General features: G+C 45.6%; 1 protein-coding gene across 1 annotated transcript in view; it reads right to left on the bottom strand.

Annotated features, from left to right (window-relative positions):
* mapk14b (mitogen-activated protein kinase 14b) overlaps positions 1 to 11,485 on the bottom strand; it is a 29,081-nt gene extending 17,596 nt beyond the window's left edge. Inside the window, 2 exon segments of the mRNA XM_080846016.1 lie at positions 954 to 1,166; positions 11,125 to 11,485. Coding sequence (XP_080702142.1) covers positions 954 to 1,166; positions 11,125 to 11,243 — 332 coding nt within the window. The 5' untranslated portion in view covers positions 11,244 to 11,485.
* Positions 11,486 to 11,730: the final 245 nt, after the last annotated feature.

The following is an 11,730-nucleotide window of genomic DNA, read 5'->3' on the forward strand; positions in this document are numbered from 1 at the left end:
ACACACACACACACACACACACACACACACACACACACACACACACACAAACAGGGCTCACAGGGAGAAAAAGACAGGAACAGATCTTCCCCAAGAGCTCCGGTGTGAGACAGAGTGGCACTGCGACACGCTGAACTTTGCATATAACTACTTTACACCGATACGACGAGCTATTTGACATTATAGGCACGCTGAACTTTGCATAGAACTACTTTACACTGATACGACGAGCTATTTGACATTTATAGGCACGCTGAACTTTGCATAGAACAACTTTACAGTGATACGACGAGCTATTTGACATTATAGGCACGCTGAACTTTGCATAGAACAACTTTACAGTGATACGACGAGCTATTTGACATTATAGGCACGCTGAACTTTGCATAGAACAACTTTACAGTGATACGACGAGCTATTTGACATTATAGGCACGCTGAACTTTGCATATAACTACTTTACAGTGATACGACGAGCTATTTGACATTATAGGCACGCTGAACTTTGCATATAACTACTTTACAGTGATACGACGAGCTATTTGACATTATAGGCACGCTGAACTTTGCATAGAACTACTTTACAGTGATACGACGAGCTATTTGACATTATAGGCACGCTGAACTTTGCATATAACCTTTACAGTGATACGACGAGCTATTTGACATCATAGGCACGCTGAACTTTGCATAGAACTACTTTACACTGATACGACGAGCTATTTGACATCATATGCACCGGGGAATGCAGCCTAACCAGTTCTCACATGTTCCACTAAGACACAGCTCTCTTACCGCAGCCGATCAGCCTACAGCACCGTCTGGCATCGCCTATGCATTGTCTAGAAACGGCACGGTCATCAGGAGTTGTTGGTTCCTGACACCCTGATTTTAACACGTGTGTACCTGGTCAGGCAAAAGTGTGTGTGTGTGGGGAGGGGGGGGGGGGGCTACTCACATTTAAACAAGTGTGTACCTTCCTGGGGCAGCAGGGTGTGTGTGTGTGTGGGGGGGGGGGGGGGGGGGGGGTTACTTACGTTTTCGTGCTTCATGTGTTTGAGAAGCCGCAGCTCACGGTACGTCCTCTTGGCATGGATGATCGACTGGAAGGGCCTGGACAACTTCTTCACTGCAATCTTTAGGCCTGTCTTCACGTCATAAGCGGAGCTGTGGAGAGCGCACACACACACAAACACACACACACACACACACACACACACACACACACACAAACACACACACACACACACAAACACACACACACAGATCAACACACTAATGGATACAGGTTTTCCAACGACTGCTTCAGGACTGAGCTAATAGACTTTTTATGAGGTTTTAATAAACACCATTTATGAACTGAGTTTACTGCTGTTGTTTTCTCTAAGCAATAACAATAAACAAACCAACAATACCAAAAACAATAAGAGCTTTATTGACCATAAAAAAACAAAACAGTGAGCGGCTTTCCAGTTCTTCAGACTGGTGCATCTAAAACAGCCGTGTCTGAACCAAGCATGCTCCAGAACGTGTGTGTGTGTGTGTGTGTGTGTGTGTGTGTGTGTGTGTGTGTGTGTGTCTGAACCAAACATGCTCCATTTTCATCTGTTTTAGTAAGGTCTCAGAGGCATGATAACATTATCATAAATAAAACAATAAAAGCCCGACATCTACGTCTATCGTTGTGTAAAATAATCAAGGCGTTTCAGAACTGACGAGTGCATAGAACAGTGTCAAGGGCATGAATTAGCAAAAGAGATTGCAGAGACTATTTTCAAACCCAACTCCAGCTGATCAAAAACCCTGATCAGATTTCATAGTTTAGCAGAAGCTTTCATCCAAAGCGACTTACAAGGATGTATACACATTTTACATTTGTACACTGATGGCCCTCTGCACATCAGGAGCAATTGGGGGTTCAGTGTCTTGCCTAAGGACAGTACGACAGGGAATTGAACTAGCAGCCTTCTGATTACTAAACGACTTCTCTACCTCCTGTACCACTGTCGCCCCAACACCCGTGGAGTTGAAAGTGTGACTCAGATGGCATCAAATGTCAACTTCCTGTTTCCTGCTTCCTGCTTCTGCCAGTGTGCCCTTTGATCCACATTTGAAATGACTTTGGCCTAAAAAAAGAAAGCAGAAAAAAACTCCACATTCCAAGGAGTTCCCAGAGCGCGCCTTGGAAGATCACAGGGGACACCCAGCAGTGGACATGATCACAGGGGACACCCAGCAGTGGACATGATCACAGGGGACACCCAGGAGTGGACAGGATCACAGAGGACACCCAGCAATGGACGTTATCACAGGGGACACCCAGCAATGGACATGATCACAGGGGGTTTTGCCCCAGCAATGGACATGATCACAGGGGGTTTTGCCCCAGCAATGGACATGATCACAGGGGGTTTTGCCCCAGCAATGGACATGATCACAGGGGGTTTTGCCCCAGCAATGGACATGATCACAGGGGGTTTTGCCCCAGCAATGGACATGATCACAGGGGGTTTTGCCCCAGCAATGGACATGATCACAGGGGGTTTTGCCCCAGCAATGGACATGATCACAGGGGGTTTTGCCCCAGCAATGGACGTGATCACAGGGGGTTTTGCCCCGCAGGCCCACACTTCCACACTGTGTGCACACAAAAGCCACTACCCTGTTTCCCAGGGCATTTGTAGGTGTGTCAGATGCTGCGATACACACATAACTGTGCACTTGCCAACTGCAGAGGCCCAAACCATAACAGCGCAGACGCAAACCTTGGGTGTGTGTGTGTGCATATGTTATATCATGATGGTGTTGTTAGATCATGACAGTGTTGCATATATTAGATCATGATGGTGTTGCATATGATAGATCATGATGGTGTTGCATATGTTATATCATGACAGTGTTTTTTATATCATGACGGTGTTGCATATGTTATATCATGACAGTGTTTCATATGTTATATCATGACGATGTTGCATATGTTATATCATGACGGTGTTTCATGTGTTATATCATGACGATGTTGCATATGTTATATCATGACGGTGTTTCATATGTTATATCATGACGGTGTTTCATATGTTATATCATGACGGTGTTTCATATGTTATATCATGACGGTGTTTCATTTGTTATATCATGACGGTGTTTCATATGTTATATCATGACGGTGTTTCATATGTTATATCATGACGGTGTTTCATATGTTATATCATGACGGTGTTTCATTCTCTGTATCATGATGGTGTTGCATATGACAGGAAAGCAGTTCTTCATCTCTGGCAGTTCATCCGATACCCAGTTGTTGGTGGACTCCTGAATGCCAGCACCATGTTGTTGCTCTCAGACATGTGCAATCAGTCTGCCTCAACCGCTTCTCGAAAGAGGACACTGCTCGTTTTTTTTCCGAAACCTAACACCGTTTTTTTCCCCCTGGGGAACAATAGATCCCGTGGTAACCATGGCATCCCCAGCGACTGTGGTCAAACTTGTGTGAGTGGTAAGCCCTTGCAGGACGTAACTAGGCAAGCCCCACAGACTGAGGCAGACAATAGCATGTGCAACATTAGCATTCTTCAATGGTACACGGAGGAAACCTCAAAACCTCCGAGAGACGACAAAAACAGGACAAGTGGCCTCACCCTCATCACACATGTACAAACAACATGATCACACACGTACAAACAACATGATCACACATGTACAAACAACATGATCACACACGTACAAACAACATGATCACACACGTACAAACAACATGATCACACATAAACAACAGGATCTCACACGTATACAAACAACATGCTCACACATGTAAACGACATGATTACCCATAAACAACATGATCTCACACGTATACAAACAACATGCTCACACATATAAACGACATGATTACCCATAAACAACATGATCTCACACGTATACAAACAACATGCTCACACATATAAACGACATGATTACCCATAAACAACATGATCTCACACGTATACAAACAACATGCTCACACATGTAAACGACATGATTACCCATAAACAACATGATCTCACACGTATACAAACAACATGCTCACACATGTAAACGACATGATTACACATAAACAACATGATCTCACACGTATACAAACAACATGCTCACACATGTAAACGACATGATTACCCATAAACAACCTGAACGCACAAACTGCATGATCACATATGTATAATAAACAACATGATCACACATGTACAAACAACACGAACACACATGTACACACAACATGATCACACATGTAAAAACAACATGATCACACACGTACAAACAACACAAACACACATGTACACACAACATGACCACACATGTACAAACAATATGATCACAATCTCCTCCAAACGGTCGGTAAATAAAACCTTCATATAGCTACCAAAATGATCCATCACCTAAGGGATCCCTCTGAGACCCCCCCCCCCCCCCCTTGTGTTACTCATATTACATCACAATAGTAATCAACAGTCTCTTCGACACTGGTCAACGACAAATTTAGCATTCATATTTATTTCAGGCATATTTAAAAGCATGCTTACGACAACAATTTGCTTTCAACTTCAGATAAACATCTGACAAACCACACAAGCTCGGATACCGGCCAAACTCGCTCCTCAGTTTCCACTAATGCGTCATGTTTTGCTGAAAAGGCTTGTTTGCTCTTCCTGTTGCCTGCATCGCCCAAGCGTAGACATCTGAATAATGGTTTAAATAAAGTCATTTTGGGCTTGACGCTCAAGGAGGTCACGGGTTCGAATCCGGCCCGATGTCATTTCTCCTGTCCACTCCCCGCCTCTTCTCCCTCTCATTTCCTGTCCCAATCTTCACTGCTCTGTCAATTAAAGGCATAAAAAGCCCAAAAAGCTAGTCTTTAAAAAGCGGCAGCACTGGCGGCACAGTGGCACGGCGCCAGGAGCGCCAGCAGAGCCAGCTGGAGAGTATCAGTGCTGTTTACCACACAAGCGTTCTCCGCCAGAGAGATGAACAGATTGGATTGTGCAACGCGGATCGGGCCTTCGGGGGTGTCAGAGAATGATTGCGGCTGCAGATAGGCCACAGCTGAGCAGAATCTACCCCAAGCCGAGCGCCTCAGGACTCCAGGGGTTAGGTGTCAGGCCTGACATGTGCACCTCAACATGTTTTTTTTTATTTTATTTTTTAAGATTTATTTTTGGGCTTTTTTGCCTTTAATCGATAGTGAAGTGAAGAGTGTGACAGGAAATGAGAGGGAGAAGAGGAGGGGAGTGGACTGGAGAAATGACATCGGGCCGGATTCGAACCCGTGTCCTCCATGGGCGTCAAACCATGCTGCACCTCAGGTGAAGACAGCAACGTTTAACCAGCGACAGGTGCACAACAACATTAACATGACATTTGCTTGGTACACTAACACCCCTAAATGCCTTCATTTGACCTTTCACTACCAGCAGTCATGAAGGATGAACTAGACTATGGTGAAGGGTCTCAGGTGTAACATGAACTATGGTGAACATGAGGGCACTTCTGGGTGAGTTCTGGGTGAGTTCTGGGTGAGTTCTGGGTGAGTTCTAACAGTTCTGACACAAGATGAGATATGGAGATAAGGATGATGCGAGATAACTCAAGGGAAAGGGTCACAGATGCGTGGCGGATCCATGCCTGATACAGCCCCCAGAGGCCTGCATGATGTGACCCCTGCTGACAGACACCCTCCAGCAGATCAGAGCCAATGTTCCCTCGTCCGAAAGATGTTCGAAATATTACAAAGGTCATTATGTCTGCACTTCCTGTCCCGCTTTCCCATGCGATGCTCCCGGGATATAACGATCCACGGGGACTTTTCCCACAATTCTTCTTGCTTTATAACACATGGTAAGGACTAACTTACAACCAACACGTAAAAAAAAAGAAACTTGACAGACGATCAGAATATAGGACCTGAGGCTTCTTTTATAAAAAACGTAGATTCCATTCTTAACACATTGCGTACCTAGAATCTACGTACACACAGAAATGTTGTGGTTTATAAAACCGTGCAATGCACACCTATACGCAGTGGTGTCATTATAAATACCAACCTGCGGTGAATTGTTTGTGCGTGCACAAGAATCATACCCCTCCCAGTGTCTTCCCACAATTATCTTTAAATGGTCAATGTAAAATGACTCATGAGTATGCGTTTATAACAATCCTTAATTAGACAATCATTTATAACAAGCCTTAATTGGATGATCATTTATAATAAGCTTTAATTGGATGATCGTTGAGGGAAAGATAGAGACATCTACTGCAGAAAGAGGTCAAGGTTTCCAGAGTGTAGAAAAAAAGTCTAACATGAGAAGTACATCAAAGTAAAAAAATATACTGAGCGAAATACATTCGGCATTAAAGGTGCCTTGTGTATGATTTAGTGGCATCTAGTGGCGAGCTTGCATATTGCAACCAACTGAACACCCTGTCTTTCCCAAGCCAGTAGGATAAGCTACTTGCGGCTGTCAGTTTGCCATAATAACATGAACGGCTCTCTCTAGAGCCAGTGTTCTGTTTGTCCCTTCTGGGCTACTGTAGAAACAGCTACTGTGGATGTACCATCTTGTACTTGGGCCTCATTACAGCTGATATACTACCAGAGGATCAGTACTTGACCAAGATACTCTTAACAGCAGCTAGGAAAACAATAACTCGGAACTGGTATAAATCTGATTCTCCTTCCCTGAATCAGTGGATGGACACCATAAAAGAACTTTACACAATGGAGAGGTTAACTCATATGCTAGAGTTGAGGCAAGACTTGCTTGTAAAGAGGTGGCAGAAGTGGAAAGTTTATCTAAGTTTACAAGGCACATACTACATTTTTTTCATTTCTATCTACAAATGTTCTATCCCACAAGCTTTTTCTCTTCTGCTTTTCTGTCTTATTTTCTGTGTTCTATTGTATGTTCTGTAATTTCAATACAAATCTAAGTGATAAAAAAAGAAACAGCTACTGTGGCAATGCAACATGGTGGACTCTGTGGGGGAGGACCCACTCCTGCATATGTAGATATGAAGGGCTCATTCTAAGCCAATGAAAACACAACAATTAGTGATAACAGGTTGTTATACTCTATTGGAAACATAATGTATGAATACTATATGCCATTCCTTCAAAATTGATCCCCCTGAATCCTACACACTGTTAGAAAGTATACCCTACCAAATGTCTGGTCTCATTATAGGCTCTCTGTGTGTGTGTGTGTGTGTGTGTGTGTGTGTGTGTGTGTGTGTGTGTGTGTGTGTGTGTGTGTGTGTGTGTGTGTGTGTGTGTGTGTGTGTGTGTGTGTGTGTCATTCAGGGCACCAAGTATAACAGACCTTTTCATTTTGTTGACAACATGCACTTCTCACTAAAAGAAACACATTTTAAAGAAACAAATAATTGCAAACCTGATATACAAATACTTTTTATATAAGCCATGGGCAACGGGTCTATTCTTTGTTATTCTCTGGCTTTTCTGCTGGCCTTGGAAGGATCTGTGTAACCTAGTTACAGTAAATTCTCTCCTTTGTGAGGGAACAGATGGGAGGTGGTGAGTGTCCCGTGTCGGTGCTTGAGAGGTGTGCATTTTAACGGTTAAAAAGCTCCACTACACACGACGTGTAGCATGTAAGAATATTCCTACTTCTTGTGCACCACCCGGGACAAATATCCAAAGCTACCCGATCTTCTCAAACACTCCATGTCAAGTAACGCAGAACTGAATTGAAATTCAATTCAATTCAATTTTATTTGTATAGTGCCATAACAATACAATTGCCTCTAGGCGCTTAACAGAGCCCAGAGCCTAGACCCCTTTAGTGCATGCACAATGGCAACAAATTTGAAATCGAATCAAACACCAAAGACCTGCTTGTCAATGGTGAGCCTGCTCGACCATAGCCGACACACATACTAATAGTTCACATAAAATCTGAACTCAAAGTCTTACATCACGATTTCCCCGACAAACATTTCACATCGGTAAGTTTTAATGGTGGTCAATGAGGGAGGTGGCTCAGTCTCCACAGAAACCAAAGGGTGCTTACTGCTCCTGTGGGGTGTGTGTGTGTGTGTGTGTCGGCTCAGTCTCCACAGAAGCCAAAGGGTGCTTACTGGAGTACAGTTTAACCGGCCTGATGTGTCTCCGCTGGGGACAACAGCTAAAGGCGGGTGGGAGTGTTAGGTAAGAAATGCCCCAAGCTGTTCCAGCACGTCCTCTGCCTCTGCCTCTTTCTCTGCCTCTGTCTCTGCCTCTTCCTCTGCCACTGCCTCTGCCTCCTGCTTCTGCCTCTGTCTCTGTCTCTGCTTCTTTTCCTCTGCCACTGCCTCTGCCTCTTCCTCTGCCTCTGTCTCTGCCTCTGCCTCTGCCTCTGTCTGGGAGTGACAGCCCAGCTCGTGTTCGCTATCTCTGTGTCTGGCAGGACAACAGCAGGTCAGTGAGAGCACAAACATGAGAGCCTGACTTTAGACGCCGTGGAACTGGGGCTCTTTTTCCACTGCTACAGACACATGGGAACAAACAGCCTACTCTATTTATACTACTACCTTACTCTCTTCCCCTCCCTCTCTCTCTCTCTCTCTCTCTCTCTCTCTCTCTCTCTCTCTCTCTCTCTCTCTCTCTCTCTGTCTCTCTGTCTCTCTCCCTCTCTCTCTCCCCCTCTCTCTATCTCTCTCCCTCTCTCTCTCTCTCCCTCTCTCTCCCTCTCCCCCTCTCTCTATCTCTCTATCTCTCCCCCTCTCTCTCTCCCCTTCCCTTTCTCTTTCTCTCTCTCTCTCTCTCTCTCTCTCCCTCCCAGTCTGTTCCTTTCCAAGCACTCAACCCTGTAGAGGAATGGCCTCTGATTTTTACAGTGCTGTCCAGGAAACATCAGAGACAAGAGGGGCAATGTGGCCTGGCTGTCACGCCCTCCACGCCCTTCACGTGTGTGTGTGTGTGTGTGTGTGTGTGTGTGTGTGTGTGTGTGTGTGTGTGTGTGTGTGTGTGTGTGTGTGTGTGTGTGTGTGTGTGTGTGTGAGGCAGCCAGGCGGGGTCTCCAGCAGGCCAGTTTCCTCTGAGCTACCGGGCCCCTTGATGTGGATTCTACTGCCCACAACCTCCTCCAAACGAGTAAGCTCCCGCGCGCGAGAGGGAGAGAGGGAGCGAGAGAGAGAGAGAGAGAGGGGGAGAGAGAGAGAAAGAGATGATATGAGAGAGAGAGAGAGAGAGAGAGGGAGCGAGAGAGAGAGAGAGAGAGAGGGGGAGAGAGAGAGAGGGGGAGAGAGAGGGAGAGAGAGAGAGAGGGAGGGAGAGAGAGAGAGAGAGGGGGAGAGAGGGAGAGAGAGAGAGGGGGAGAGAGAGAGGGAGGGAGAGAGAGAGAGAGAGGGGGAGAGAGAGAGAGAGGGGGAGAGAGGGAGAGAGAGAGGGGGAGAGAGAGAGAGAGAGAGAGGGAGAGAGCGAGAGGGGGAGAGAGAGAGGGAGAGGGGGGGGAGAGACAGAGAGAGAAATGATGCCCACACGACCCCCCTCTACTCTCCTCCTCTACCTTCTCACAGGCTGCACAGGAACTCAAGCGATTCCTCCAGTGCTGTACTGTTACAGGTTTAACCGGAGTGGGAGGGCGGACACGACGGCAGGGCAGGGAGAACATAAATCTGCGTGCCGGAAAAGCTTAGACGCGGGTTACAGCAGGGCATAGGTCTGTGGAGGACATGCTGATTATGACAAAGAGTGTGTGTGTGTGTGTGTGTAGGTGTGTGTGTGTGTGTGTGTGTGTTTGTGTGTGTGTGTGTGTGTGTGTGTGTGTGTGTGTGTGTGTGTGTGTGTGAGAGAGAGAGAGAGAGAATACACGTGGTACTTCTGAGACTGATCTGATTGACAGATAAGAAAAAAAGTTGTCTACCTGCTGGATGACCTCTTACTGAGTATGTCGTCATAGGGTTTGCGCATGCATGACCAACCTTTCATCCACGAGAAACCCTCCTAATACTGGAAGTATGAGTCACCGCAAGCACGGTGGGTGACATCATCCTCACCCCCTGTAGTCAACCCTGAGACAGCCAACAGCATGCATGTGCGCATGTTACGCTTACAACTCTATATTCAAGTTATACAGCATCAAGGCTCGATACGACGAGCGTTTTCGAAAATGCACGCGCTACACCCTTATAATGCACCTCCTCTCGAGCATAACAGCAGAGTAACAATGTTACCGACAGGAACGAGAAGGCTACTGTATGTTATTTTGTGCTTACACAAAGGAATCCACGTTTACATCGCTGCACTGTTCGTGACGCTCACTGTGCTTCATACGTATGGACTAATCCGTCTAAGTAAAAACACATTTCGAAATAGAGGAACCTCCCAGTTCATATCTTAGCGGAGCAATATCAGAATTTGGCGCTGAGCAAAATCAACCAGGGATGTCTCAACCTTGACCTCAACGTAGACGTACAGTGGGTCACAACCAATGCACAGTTGTTATTCTGAGTTCATGACAAGTTTAGACATGTTGTCACCTCACTTTGCACTCCCAACGCTTGCACAAACATAAAACCACTAAATTACCGCAAATAAGGTGGCTGTTTATAACAATTTTAACGATTCTCTAACACGTCCTTCCTGTTACAATAACAATTCAGTACAACCATGATAACGGATATGGGGCATAACATATCATCATCACCAGCGACAGTAGCCACAACACAAAAGAAATGATAATCCGCGTCACAAATCCGAATAAATAACAGCATGCGTGGATTCAGGACTCTAGAATGCAGACATAACTAACGCCAGATATCTAAAGAGGCAGGAATCGAAGTCTTCAATATCATATGGTGACGGTGTTAAATGCACGTTAGCATGGCACTGAGGGCACATGTTTACTGCACCGTTCAGATATGACTCTCGCAGAACATTACGGAGCGCATAGGTTATTTAATGCAAGCGGGAAAGAAACTGCTAAGTAAACAAGCGTAAGCCTCATCAAATCATACTTGGCTGCTGATTTTCTATTATTGAGCAACAGCGGAATTTCCAGGCCTGCAATTATGGGCCATCGTGTGACTGAGAGCCGACTATGGCAATCGCGAGTTATGCAATTGAGTTGTGCAGAAGGAGAGGGAAATGCATTACCACACGGATCCGTAAGCCCCCGAGCCGACGGGCGACAGGTTCTGATACCGCTCCGGGACCTCCCATACTGTTTTGTTGAGCTCCTGTCGGTAGAAAGTGGGTCTATCCTTCTGGGACATTGCTGCCAAGTAGCACGACCCACGGCAACAAACAACCTCGTAGAAACTTCTGTTCTCCTTTGATTGCTGGTTGGTTGTCTTCCTAAAATTAAACGCCAACTACACGGCGAGTACAAAAGCAGGCCCGACGGTTAGAATATGTATCTGTGCATCAAAGCAATGCAATCGTGCAAGTCTAACCTGGCATGCAAACACAGAGCGCATAGAAAAACAGTCCGACGTGTGGGATGAACTCATAAGGATTTTTCCCGATGCAGGTTTGTTCCGAACCGTCATGCGTTGTGCATAACGTCACAAATGAAACCAGTTCTCAAATCTCGCGTGGTTTGATCTCGTGTGTTTTCAATTCCTCTCCCAACAACCTGAGGCAGAGAACAGGAGATGTGGATTATTTTTAACACAATACTGGCATTTGAGTTAGATCGTCCATGTTTTACATGTTTGTTCCCCCTTACATACGACTTGCACACTACCTGAAAAGCAGGTA

Source organism: Sprattus sprattus, assembly GCF_963457725.1.
Source record: "Sprattus sprattus genome assembly, chromosome: 10".
NCBI lineage: Eukaryota > Metazoa > Chordata > Actinopteri > Clupeiformes > Clupeidae > Sprattus > Sprattus sprattus.